The 14,614-nt window shown below is 37.6% G+C and overlaps 1 protein-coding gene across 1 annotated transcript in view; it reads left to right on the top strand.

The window, feature by feature from the left end:
- Positions 1 to 14,614, top strand: part of LOC127619841 (glutamate receptor ionotropic, kainate 5-like) — a 118,200-nt gene that overhangs the window by 85,550 nt on the left and 18,036 nt on the right. Inside the window, 6 exon segments of the mRNA XM_052092857.1 lie at positions 2,048 to 2,152; positions 2,571 to 2,678; positions 3,485 to 3,688; positions 10,555 to 10,668; positions 12,015 to 12,124; positions 13,337 to 13,510. Of these exon segments, the coding sequence (XP_051948817.1) occupies positions 2,048 to 2,152; positions 2,571 to 2,678; positions 3,485 to 3,688; positions 10,555 to 10,668; positions 12,015 to 12,124; positions 13,337 to 13,510 (815 nt within the window).

Below are 14,614 nucleotides of genomic sequence, written 5' to 3'. Positions count from 1 at the left end.
GTATTAGTCTTACATATTCAATTGAGCATGGGTGTGCAATTATTTTGCTACACGGGCCACATCAGCCGTTAAGTAGAACATGGAAGAAAGAAGATAAAACGTTCTGCATAGTTGTATCTTTTAAGCCTAGAAGTAGTAGTGCACTCAATGAATGATGCACAATTTTCTGATGTGTATACTGATGGGACCATTCTGCGATTGCTTGAAGTTTTGCTGCTACGTTTCGATCATCGTTGGTAAAACTGAATAAAAGCTGAGTATAATTATTATTTATTTTATCATACTTCAATGCAGTGGAAATCTAGTATTCAATTCAACACTCTACATCAGGAGTCGGTTTAATAGTAAAATAAAATATTCTGAAATTATAGATTCTAAAAGCTTATTTTAATGTTTGGATTAAAGTTATTTTATTCTCAAAACACTATCAACCCGTTTACATGCTCTTTGGTCATGATGTGGGTCTCGTCAATGGTTTATTTGGCATCCTATTCAGCACACAACTGAATAAAACAGGCTGCATGACACTGATAAATGATTACTCCCAGAGTAACATTCGCATACAGGTGTGAGGGACTGCAGTATTTTACATATAACACAAAGAACAAACATTTTCCTCTCTCGCTTGGTTTTGCTCACGTGTCCCCTCCGTGTGCGAATGATGCGAAGATCTATTGTGATTTTACAAAAGTTCATCACTGTAAAGGTTTGTTCGCAGACTTGGCACTAAACAGCACACCCACCCTCACGAATGGACACAGAGTGGCTGCATCACACTTTTCTTTGAGCATAATATTGCACTATATTATGCACTATATTATTTATCTCCCCCAGAAGAGGAGAGAGGAAGCGCGTGCACTCGCATGCATGGTTGCCAGATTGCATAAATTAAGTATGACATAAGGCAAAATATTTTACATTTGTGCAAGTATAAATCTCTGATTTGGGTGTTGCATCTATTATATGGCAATCCTGAGCACGTTCAAAGTTTGTGGATGTGCGATAGGTCTCAAAGCCAGATACATGTATGATCTAATAAAAACCATTAATGATAAATCGACCCGTGGGCAATAGTTTGCCCTGGTCTGCAATTGAGGGTGCTCTAAGCTCTAAGCACCCCCGTAGAGCCGGGCCTGGCAACATCTCCACACCACGCATCCGCCATTCTCGGGTTGTCTCCATCACCAAGTGTTAACCACTCTTACTTTTGTTGTCTTTTGAATCGTACATCTGTGCTTTGTGACCCATTCACCATTGTTACATTGACCTACCAGAGTTAAAGAAATTTACTCACAATCATGTCTATCTAAACCCATATCACTTTTTTCTTTAGTCGAACACAAAAAGAGAAAATGTAAAAAAAATATTTTGCCCACACTTTTCCATGTAAATAAAGTGCAAGGGAACTGGGTCTGTTGAACTCCAAAATGGCAAAATATAACTATAAAAGCATCATAAAAGTGATGCATAAAACTCATACACTATATTACAAGTTTTCTAAAGCCATACGATAGCTTTGTCTGAATAACAGACCAAAATTGAAGTCATTATTTACTGAAAATCTTCCACTGTAATCCATTGTAATTATTGAATCAAATATAAAGACATTGATATAATTTACTGTACGTTTGGTCATGATACACATGAGAGCCAATGGTGTTTGGGTGTCAATGCACAATTGTTATAATCCTTACGACCTTTGCAGTCGATTTCAGAGATTCGCCGGATGAGAAGATTATCAGGGTATAAAGACCAAGATTTCTGTCTGTTCCTCATGCACTTTTATGATTGTTTAATTGTAATTTTGGCGCTTGACAGACCAAGTCCCCTTTCACTGAAATGGAAAAGAGCTGTATGAAAATTCACCAAAAATTCTCCTTTTGTGTTCCACAAAAGAAAGTAATACGAATTGGAATGAATTTTCATTTTCAAGTGAACTGTTCCTGCCTGTTTCTCTCTGCCAGTTTCATCATTTATTCTTTAATATTGTAGCTCAAAATTTATTATTGTTTGTTCCCATTTCCTCACTCCCTCTCTTTCTTTTCAGGTAGAGTATGATGGCCTGACCGGGCACGTGGAGTTTAACAGCAAAGGCCAGCGGACCAATTACACCCTGCGTATTCTTGAAAAATTCAAGGGGGGTCACAAAGAGGTAACACACACGCACAAACACACACTTTCACACATTTATGAACACTAACTCCGGATTTTATCCAGAAACCACAGAAGAGGTTGTGAGGTCTAATGAATGGGTGGTAGCCCGAGTAATCACCACTTCACTCCTCTGTTATTGATCATAGTATTGATCCCTTGCTTCATGCACTTTTATCTCTCCTTCATCCCCTCGTCTCATTCACTCAACTCATTTATTCCTCACTGTTTCCCCCCTGTGAAATCAAACACGTTTTAAAACAAATTATATTTAATTATTCATTTAGTTTCTATGGCTTCTACATAACACAGATTTTCTAATGTAAGTAGTTGAAATTGTGCTTAAATAATTTGTCTCGGTAATTAAAATGTAATAAATTTTTTTCTTTTGATTCTCATTTCTTTCTTAACATGTGCAGATTGGTGTCTGGTACTCCAATAACACGTTGGCTATGAACTCCACATCTTTAGACCTCAATACGTCTGAGACGTTAGCCTACAAGACACTTGTCGTCACCACAATACTGGTAAGACCGTCTCCAGATTTGACTTCACGACACTCAGGGCTTTGTGGCTTTGGCACCATATGAGTAAGAACCTTTTGGGATTTTGAGCCATATTTCTCTATGTAACAGATTTGATTCCACAATTTGGGGGATTTCAAAGATTTGCTGCCCTTTAGTACAAGCTTTGCAGATTTAAATTCTGCATATGAGCAAAACCCAAACAACAAAATCAATGGGTTTTAAAGAGATAGCCTCGCTCCAAGCTCACGGCAGTGATTTAGTCAATGTTGGGCTTATTGTGATGCTCAAACAAAAAGAGACATGTTTTGGTAGCACCACAGTGTTTACACTTTTAGAGGGAGTCAGCCTACGAATGGCTTATTATTTCTGTATATTAAGCTATGTTAGAAGAAGGTATTTTAACTTCCAAGAAATTACACACTTTACCTTTAATCTGGTTTCACACCTTGTTTGAAGAGGTTTCTAGTTTCCAATCAGACTGTTTGAAATAACCTCAAAGCATCAGCTTAGACACATCACAAAATAGAATAGATATCTTGCATCCACTAATGTATGCTATTGCAAATTATACTATCAGTTTAGGCAAACCCATATTGGACCAGATAACATTCATAGCAGGAAACAAGGAACTACAAGGCAGCCTACAAGGAACTTTCACATGTGATGGCCAAAGAAACACAAGGCATATTTACTGGCATTTTCATTGTATGGATATTGACTTTGATACAAGTTTATGGTTCTTCACTGCATGGAAGTTTTTTTTGGAATATTAGAACGTTAAATGTTACCTTCACCCTGTTTTATAGGAAAATCCATATGTGATGCGCAAGTCAAAATACCAGGACTTTCAGGGTAATGATCAGTACGAGGGATTCTGTGTGGATATGCTGCGGGAGCTTGCGGACATATTAAAGTTTTCCTTCCGGATCAAGCTAGTGGATGATGGGCTGTATGGAGCTCCAGAACCTAATGGATCATGGACCGGCATGGTGGGGGAGCTCATCAACAGGGTAAGGAATCCTAGGCAAACATGAAAACGAATTGAGCTCATTATGTACAAGCTTATTATTTCCACAAAGTGGTGGACACTTTCTAACAACAACAAATATTAAACATCTGACTGTAGCAACGTGGAATGTAGCGGACAAAGAGCCTACATTAGAATTTATGAAATTGTAAGTCAAGAAACTACGCCATCCAGGGAATGTAAACTGATGTGGACTAAAAATCCACCAACAAGAAGGCCACACAGATCAGTTTTCAAGAGACACCGAAATTAATAGAGATTGTAAAATATATTCTCCTTTTATTGATAACATTCAATTAAAAGTAGTGCAATTCAAACTCTGTGGCACAATACATCTGGATTTATGCAGATTCACATGAAATTAATAACAAACCCATGCAAATACATCCATCAAAAATCCCTCATACATTACATTGCTGAGGCTTACCAGTAGGGAGCAGCTATCTGCATTGACTCAATCAGGCATTGTCCTGGACAACCCCATATGTGTGTCTGTGTCTCTCTCTCTCTCTCTCTCTCTCTCACACACACACACACACACACACACACACACACACACACACACACATCACAAAAGAATATAGTGATGAGCACAGCACGCAGTGGCGAAAATTAAACAAACCACCACCCGGTACAGAAGCCAAGGCTCCCTGCCTCAAGCACCCAGCTCCTACAGAAAAAAAAGGACATTCGGACACAAACAGTCTGTAACAATTAGATGTCGCACAAGGCTGAGAGATCCCCCCTAGACACGGCTCACAAGCGCCATTCTAGGACATAAGATTATTCGAAACATAGATGCATTTGTGCACAAAACAAAACCTTAAGCTTGGATTACTCAACAGCTCCACAAGGAAACAAACAAAACAAATATAAGACATACATAAACAAAAATAGCAGTGTACTCCCAGAGTTAATAGGTGAACCCCACAACTCCAGCCACAGACAGGATGCTCAACAGGTCAACCAGCCCACCAGGAACAGGTGGTAGTCAGACCATGCCAAAGTAGCAAACTGTAGCCACACAGTAGATACACTGGCTGGGGGTGAGCAGCCAACATCAAAGTTCTCAAGATTATAAACATCAGAGTTTACTACAAAGAGTGAACTTGCATGAACCACAGCAGGCCATGCTTTAGCCAAATGGCTAACAGGAAGTAGCACTCGGATGATCCATTCAATACTGGCAAGAGGGCAGAGTTGACTGCGACACCTACAGGTGGCAAACAACAGCCCTAAATAGTCCAGCCACTGCACTGATTGGCTGTCAGTGAATGACATCATTAACCACACATTAAAAACAGAAAGGTGACAGCCTATCCTACTACATGAGAATTTACTATGTTGGCTACGTTTGGCTATTACTTACAAAAGTACATGTACGTTTAAATTTATGCATTTGGCAGATGCTTTTATACAAAGCGACTTACAGTGCCCTTATTACAGGGACAATCCACCCCGGAGCAACCTGGAGTTAAGTGCCTTGCTCAAGGACACAATGGTGGTCCACTAAAAGTATCAATCAGTACTATCATGGATATGGAACCTTGGGGATTGCACATTTATTTGGAAATGTACTATGGTACATGAAAATGGTAATCATTTAGTACCATGGTAAATTAAAGTGCTATGGTATTACCATCTCATGCCATCATTGTCCCATTTTACTCTTTGTAAGGATTCAGACTCATAAATAAAGGTGTCGTTTATGGTACAAAAAAATTGTACAAAGCCTTTATTTTGGGTTCATACTTGTACCCTTAAGAAGATAATAATGTAAGAATTTGTTTCCAGAGGAACAAAACATATAAATGGGTATAATAAAGGTCCTTATGGTACAATTATGTATCCTAAACAAGATATAACTATTAATAAGGGTACAAAAATGTGTACCACCCCAGTGATGGCCCTTGTACATTAATATCTTTTTTGAGAGTATATTTTAAAAGAAAAAATTATATCTACTAACTGACATGCATATCTTCATGCCTCATATTTCTGATATGGTAAATATTCTATATTTAAATAAAGAAAATATATATTTTTTTCCAAAACTTTCAGACTAGCATTCTTAACATGATTAATATTTCATATACACATAAATCACATACAGTTACACAAAACTCAAACATTTTCTGAAGCATTATTTTTGAAAATGTACTTTCTAGTAACATTTTGTAAGATCCATATATACTTTATTAGTTTGTGAGAAGATGCTTTTAAGCTGTATTTTCACAATGGACCTTTGACAACTGATGTTTCCATTAGATTAGAGATTACACACATTAACGCTACTCGCACTAATGCTAAAAATAATTGCAGCGGTAATGAGAACGTTAATGACATTCTATTAACCCCAGTGCGGGCAGGTCTCGGCAAAGCCCTTTTGAAATACGCCAACACACATACACGTACTAATCATTACCTTCTGTCTCTAAAGATTCTGTGGCACCATACCATTACAATTTAAAGTTGGCACACATTGGTGTTTTGTGTGTGGGAGCCTAGTACATACACATACCGGCCCACTCATTCCTCCATGAATACAGAAGTGCATACAAACACATGGGTGAATCTCGCAGAACATGTCCAGGTCATCTTGTAACCATGTAGAAATTCTCTAGCAACCACCTAGTAAACACCCAAGACACCCTAACATATTATGAGAATCATAATATTACACATCTCTGCATTGTTGCAGAGAATCCAAAGGCTTTTTTTTATTTATTTTTTTTACCAAATACAAGATTAAGATTAGTTGTTCACTGTTTTTAAAGGTGCACTCAGTAATTCTAATCCAATACAGTTTTTGTCAAATTCTGCAAATATATCCTCACAGTCTGCTAGCTGTCCGTTCTGTGGATGGGCTGAAAAAAAATCAAGTATTTGTACACAGCCCTGGCTCTGTAAATGGGACAAAATGGATCGGACCGATCCACACAACACTACTCCAACCAATCAGCAACAGGGGGTGGTTCTTGCACATGCACAGGATGGGGTGTGGGGGAAGAGCGAGAGGGAAATTAATTAGAAGATCGACGGCAAATCTGGCTGATGCAAACTTTCTAAACTCCAAGAAGGACAAATGGCTGAGACACAGACCTAGAGAAAAAGGACGATTATGATAAGTTGAGGGCTAGGAGCCGCGTCAACATCGGCGAGGCTTTTCAGCAGAGGAAAGACCTCCGAGAGGTAAAAGGCTTGAAGACGGATGCAGAAGTTGCTCTTTTTCTTCTAGTTAGGTGGGTAACATAAATTTTGCTATGTTTCACAGAACCCATATATGCTGTTATTGTGATGTTAGATTTAGTAGCAGGAGAGTTGTGAGTTTCTGGATCTGGTGGATGCAGAGCTTCTGAATTAGCACTCAAGGGGGGAGGGGTGTGTTTGTTTTGACAGTTGAATTCGAATATCAACAGTGTTTCTTAGGAATCGCTCAGAAGTTTTCCTCACTAAAAAAGTTAAACTCCTAAAGAAATTAATTGTTATTTTGAAAATGATGTATAAACTCATGACCACTCACATAAAATGAAGATGTTTAGTCTTATCTGTAACATTACAAAAGCAGTTTTAATCTACATGGAGAGCATCCCCTCATGGCTGCCATGACAGGAGTATACTACTCGCTTAATCTCAGTAACCGTCCTGTTATTGGACACTTTCTCAAAAGCATTAAATAATCATGGCTGACTGTGAATACTACATTTCTACAATGGCATCTGAAATTTAAAACTATTGATTTTAATGACGCTGCATCCAAGCAACTAGGTGTAAGTCCAAGATGACACATACAAAGAAAGTAGCTGAGTGCACCTTTAACTCTTAAGCAATCAAAAATAACCCACACCTAACAGGAGTCTGTTTTTAGGACCATTAATGATTTTTGAATTGTGAGAATAATTTTCATGAGAAATGTATAGGATTATGGAAATTCCCAAAAATTTCCAAAGTTAAACGTCTGGACACAATACATTTATGAGATTTTAATTTTAATTTATGAAAATGTCACAATGCCAAAAGATTTTATAAATCTTACCATTTTAAAACACTTTTACCTGAACATGTTTTTGTGGGAGTCACACACACACACAGTTCTTTTTCTTGACAACAATATTTAATGACCTCCTTTCAAAGTGGTTTACAATGCTCCCTCCAAGTAATCAATTAAGCAGTAATTAAGCAGTTCGAGAGATGTCTTGGGTACACTTTTTTTCTTAGCAGAATAAACTGCTACTGATCACCCCCTCCTCCTTGAGGAACGAAAGAAGAAGGGGAGAATAACCTCCCTGTGGTGTTTTATTAATAATTTTTTTCCCTTCCTCAGGAATGTTCACTCTCGTGTTTTTTTTTATTCTCTCTCCCTCATTTTTCAAACAGTATCCCTTGTTCCCCTCATCTCTCAAGGGCACAATATTCCTTGTGTCCTTGCAAAAATTCTGCTCTTTGCCTCTCTGCTCTTTTAACCATTCCTCATCACTCCTTCCTGCAAGTGTCTGTTTCTTCTTTCAAGGACTGTGGCTTTATCTTCCCCCCCTCTCAATTTCTGTTTTCCTAAGACTGAAATCCACACTTTAGCCCTCTTTTTCCAAGGACTCTCATATTAAATTCTTCTATCAACTTGTCCATTTCTCCAGTAAACCAACATCCTATTATTATCTCTTCCAACACTTTGTCCGTCTCTTTTCTCATTCTCCTTGTGCTAAATTGTACCGACGCTTTTCTTTTCTCACCCTCTCTTTGTCTTTATCAGATGAGGAGTTAACTACAGATCATTTTATGTGTTTTTTCTTCTCAAGAGCTTCTTCAAATCAATGCCAATGTTTAGCGCAAGAGCACACGTAGCATGCAAACAACATGCATTTTTCTGCCATTTTCTGCATAGTAAACCCAGCAAAAATAGAAACATCCCTTTTTCAGGACACTGTATTTGAAAGATAATTTTGTTAAAATCCAAATAAGGCAGGTCCTTACCAGACATCACTGGCAACAATATCGCCAATGGGCACAAACCCACCTTCACTGGACCAGACAGGACTGGCAAAAAATGCTCTTCACTGATGAGTTGCGGTTTTTTCTCAAGAGAGGTGATGGTCGGACTCACGCTTATGGCCTGTACTCTGGAGCGGGACCAATTTGGAGGTGAAGGGTCCGTCATGGTCTGGGGAGGTGTGTCGCAGACATCCTCCTCCTTCATGTGGTACCCTTCCTGCTGGCCCATCCTGACATGACCCTCCAGCATGACAATGCCACCAGCCATACTGCTCATTCTGTGCATGATTTCCTGCAAGACAGGAATGTCAGTGTTCTGCCATGGCCAGCGAAGAGCCCGGATCTCAATCCCATTGAGCAGATCTGGTACCTGTTGGATCAGAGGGTGAGAGCTAGGGTCATTCCCCCCAGAAATGTCCAGGAAATTGCAAGTGCCTTGGTGGAAAATTGAGGTAACATCTCACAGCAAGAACTGGAAAATCTGATCCAGTCCATGAGGAGGAGATGCACTGCAGTACTTAATGCAGCTGGTGGCCACACCAGATATTGACTGTTACTTTTGATTTTGACTCCCCTTTGTTCACGGTCACATTATTCCATTTTTGTTAGTCACATGTCTGTGAAAATTGTTCAGATTATGACATTAAGTTTGCTGAAAATAAAAGCAGTTTAATGTGAGAGGATGTTTCTTTTTTTTTGCTGAGTTTATTTGTGCGTTTTGTGCAACCTTTCCATTTTGGCATCTGCCTAAAGAACAATCCGATTTACAGAGCCAGGTTCCAGAAGTAAAAATACCATTCATTTTATCCATAGGGAACTTACATTTCCATAACCAAGATGGCTGAAATTGTGGACTGGCACTGTTGCACTCTTTTAGGCTAGCTTCAACCAAGTACTGGATGAATTTGCGGCAAATTCTATTTGATCCCACGATTTTTGGGACACGACCCACCAGTTCATCACCACAACAGAGTAGTATCTGTCAGTAAAGGTGCGGTCACACTAGGTTTTGATTATGAAAAATTACTTTGGACCCTGCAACAAATATGGGCAACAGGATATGATGTCACAGTGTAGGGCTTCTGTGTTTAATATTAGCATCAAATAATAATAAATAAATAATTTACTATCTACTCTTGTTTCCTGTAACTCTGCAAACCATACAGCTTTAAGTTTAAATTCTTTGTATTGAGCCAACAGTTCAGTGTGTGCTGTTTAGATCCTATGTTGGTTGAAACTCATTTTGCTGTACAAATGTATACCTCAGAGTTAACAAATGGAAGTTAAAATTTCTATACACATACTTGTGTTCCCGTTCTCCAGCATTCATATGTCTATTAATGGAACATAAAGTTTAGTATGAGCGCAACCCAGAAGCATGTACCAGTTGGACATTAGACTGATTATAGGATATTTTTGTACATTTTATTACACTTGAAGTTGGTGCAATTTTCAGTAACAACAGTGATTGAGGAAGGCTGGACTTGGCTGCATTTAAATGGTTTAAAATGACGTGGAAAGTAAACCTGATATACTTCACTAAGATGTGAGTCACTTCTTACCACAGGTACTCCTGTAACCAAATCAAAGTCTAGGCCACTACAAATGTATTTTCAGCACTAAAACCTGTTTCAAAAGTGATGCTGATAATGGATAGACTACAGAAAAGGAACCATGCCTAAAGAGGTTGAAATTGGCTGTATTTTCGTAGCGCTGGTCGTGAATATTCAGGGTTAAAAACAAGTTAGGCTCTACTGACAGAATCTGCATCAGATTTTGTCAAACCGAATATTCCTCTCAACTCAATTTAAACTAGTATTACTAACTCTCTCTTTTGTTTTTCCTCTCTAACTTTTGCAGAAAGCTGATATGGCTGTAGCTGGATTTACCATCACATCGGAGAGGGAGAAGGTTATAGATTTCTCCAAACCTTTCATGAATCTTGGCATTAGTATCCTGTACCGTGTTCACATAGTAAGTTACATCTTTGATACACCTAATTGTGATTGCATGTTATATTTATACTGTACCATATCTGAAATCACCTAAATCTGCTAATATTAGTGAAATTATATTTCATAAAAGCAGTTAATTTGTTTAAAAACATCAAATTTTTTTTAAACCATGGTGAAATCAGTGTAACTCACAGCCTTTATTGCTTTTATAAAACACTGACAAATGAAATATGATAAAAGACACCAATGTTCAATAAATAGGACATTTAATAATAATATTATGTAATGTAATGTAATATATTATAATATAATTTTAAAACAGGTGTTTATGTGTCTGCTATTTTACAATGGCTTTGAATGTGGTTTATCGAATCAGAACTATCCTTTGTATAAGTAGTATCTTTACACAAAAGGCTTGTTGTGTTACAAATGTTATGTTTAGCAGCTTTTTCCACATTCTTAAAGGGTTAGTTCACCCAAAAATGAAAATTATCTCATAATTTACTCACCCTCAAGCCATCCTAGTTGTATATGACTTTCTTCTTTCAGCCAAACACTTTTTTGCAGTGGCCGTCCATGCGTTCACTGGCTTCCTCTTCCTCTAATGTGCAGATGGCCATTATCGGAAGCCAGTGATTATAGTTTATAAAGTTATAAATATGGATAATTTTCTTACAAAAACGCATCACAAGGCCTTTATTAACCCCCTGGAGCTGTATGGATTACTTTTTTGATTGATGTATGCACTTTTTTGGGCTTCAAAATCTAAGGTACCATTCACTCCCATTATAAAGCTTGGAAGAGCAGGATATTTTTTTATATAACTGTGTTATATTACACAGTTATATTAAAACAGACTGTGTTTGGCTGAAAGAAAAAAGTAATATACAACTAGGTTGGCTTGAGGGTGAGTAAATTATGGGATAATTTTCATTTTTGGGTGAACTAACCCTTTAACTGAGTGTCGAGTGGGGGTGGGGGATGTTCGGGGGGAGGGGCTTAATGTATATAATTTGATTCCATATTTTATTTTATGTTATTTTTACTTATTTTGTGAATGGAATTTGTAAAAAATTGTTAATAACAAAAAACATTCTTAACTGAATGGGGGGTGGGGCGGAATTTCAGACATTGTGGTACAACAATCAGTGCCTTTTTACAGGAATAAAACACAACAAAGAAAGAATAAAGCAAATACATATAGCAATCTTACCTGAAAATTCCTGATAATGGTTTGACATAAACAAAATAAAAGTATGTCACTTTGAATGAGTGCACTATATGGAACTAAAAAGAGTTGTATCAGGAAAGCTTTCAGCTGATTGAGATTCTCTGCATTCACAGTATTGTTTGTGCTCTCTACAGGGCAGGAAGCCAGGTTATTTCTCCTTCTTGGATCCATTTTCTCCAGCTGTCTGGCTCTTTATGCTGTTAGCCTATCTGGCTGTTAGCTGTGTACTCTTCCTGGCAGCCAGGTACTCTACCTGTCACTCAAACATACACATCTATTTTTGGATAGATGTGTATGTACTCTTTCTTGGGAACCTAGTAAGTGTTCCACCTATCAAAAGCACTAAGAAAACGTTTTGCTTTTTAAAATACTGTATCTGCCCAAGCATGCTTAAAAAAAGAAAAAGCATGTGAAGTGGCTTGACCAGCAGTTTCCTTTCTTGCATTGATGTGTTTTTTATTGAAATAGAGAAGGTGGGACATATCAAAGGCTTTGTATAAAAAATAATAGCAATACGCTTTAGTTTATGTCACAGTCATGAAGCATGATTTGCTGCTTGCTATTGCTAGTCTGTGGCAGGTAGTTTTAGGGGAGTGAATATTCTCATTCCAGAGAGCATTTTATTGGACAAAAATTTGAATATGCACAGGAGTGCATGATGAGTTGTCAATATTTTTGCTTTGTATTCCTGGAGGTTTTAAATGGTCTACATGGACTAATTTTTTAAAAGCTTATTTTGATTTCATTGGGTCTTTAAAGCTGATGTACGTAATATTTTTCGCTATTTATAACACATACTTTCTCCTCTGCCAGATTTTTGGGGCAAAAATACCTGCTTATGTGACTAATGGAAGATGAGGGGAGTGTTCAGGAAACCTGTTTGAAAATGATAATTATTTTAGCAATTCTGTTTGGTGACACAGAAATTACACATTTCAGCTTTAAAAGGATATTTCACCTAAAGTTTTTTTATTTTTTCATAATTAGCTCACCATCACAATATCACAAGTTCTTGCGTGAACATGTATGTTACTGTAAAAAAAAAAATCCTCTCTTATAGCGCACATGAACGTGCAACGGACGTCAAGATTTTAACTGCAAAATAACTTTAATTTGATTGTTTCTTACCAAAACCGTATGCCTTCAGAAGACTTGGAATATAATGCTGGAATTGCATAGGCTACTTTTATGATACTTCTGGGTGTTTTAAGCTATTTTAAGCTTTAAAGTGAGGCACTATCAACTGCCATTGTATTTAAAACACGGCCTGCAATATTCATTAAAACATTTTCTTTTGTGTTCTACAAATGAAAGTCAGCTGGGTTTGAAATTACATAAGGGTGTACTTTTTGGGTGAACTATTCCTTTAATGAACTGTCATTGATGGACTGGTAAATACTAAACATGTCATGATATATATTCTTTCTTTCTTCTTTCCCTCCCTCCTTCCACCCAGGCTGAGTCCATATGAATGGTATAACCCTTTCCCATGTTGGCGTGACCGCAGGGATCTCCTGGAGAACCAGTACACACTGGGAAACAGCCTGTGGTTTCCAATTGGTGGTTTCATGCAGCAAGGCTCAGAGATAATGCCCAGGGCTCTCTCCACACGCTGTGTCAGTGGGGTTTGGTAAGTGTGTATTAGTTAATATGAAGAGTTCACACTTCCTATGAGGTGTAAGAGAGGATGCAGTGTGTGTGTGTGTGTGTGTGTGAAGGATTATTCACACCAAGTGTTAATGGTTTCAAACAAATGAATGGATCCCTACACAGCCATTTACCCCATTCCGGACACATGACATCAATTTTTTTTGCACCTGAATGTTTCATAAATGGAAAAAGTGTGTGGGGAAAACCACACTGTTGCAATTTTCTCACATTGGGATGTGTTGTTTTAATGTAACATTTTGTCTCAGTACAAATATGCAGTCTGTGTTAATTAATTAACCGAAAAAGCTTTTACCTTGTTGGTCAGTTTGTTACTCAAAAAAAAAGTAATCCACTACAAATTACTAATTACATCTCTAAAATTGCAATCATATTACTTTACTGATTACTTCATTAAAAAAAGGAATCACATTACTAGTTACTTTACTTAAATTACCTTCCAAAACACTTTTTGCAGAATTTTTTTTACACTCAACAAATTTCAAATAATTGTCTACATTTCCTCCTTGTTTATTGTTGCACGCAAGTCATACTGTACACTCAGCACCACACAGTTCTCTCTTACAATAGGCCCTTTCCCACCTACAGTCCAGTACTATTCCTTTAGTAACTTTCTAGATGAGAACTCTTACAAGGAACGGAACACCCAAGGAGAATTTTACCCTGTTGCATTTGCATTCACAAAAGTAACCACCGTACTGACGTAATCTAGTATTAAGCTTTGGCTGCATCCAAAAATGTAGGCAGCTGCCTAATCAGTTAAACAACATGGTTTTTGAATGAATGGATCTCTAAAGGAAACTGGTCTCTGAACAATTTAAAAAGCACCTTATTTCATCCTACCTCAGCCCCCGAAGGCAGCATTTTCCTGTTTTCTGAACAGACTTTGTCTTCAGGTTACAGTTTAAACGCAGCGAGAGACTACCACACAGCACACGCTTAACTCAGCGGACAACATGTTGAAAGCACTATAAACCTATTTATCAACACAATCTTTTAAAATAATGGCTCTTATGACTCAACATAAATTACTGTACTGAAATACTCGGTAAAAAATATGTTACCA

This window comes from Xyrauchen texanus, chromosome 26, assembly GCF_025860055.1.
Source record: "Xyrauchen texanus isolate HMW12.3.18 chromosome 26, RBS_HiC_50CHRs, whole genome shotgun sequence".
NCBI classification, from domain to species: Eukaryota; Metazoa; Chordata; class Actinopteri; order Cypriniformes; family Catostomidae; genus Xyrauchen; species Xyrauchen texanus.
Note: the sequence above shows the minus strand (reverse complement) of the source record. Positions and strands in the feature narration are given on the sequence as shown.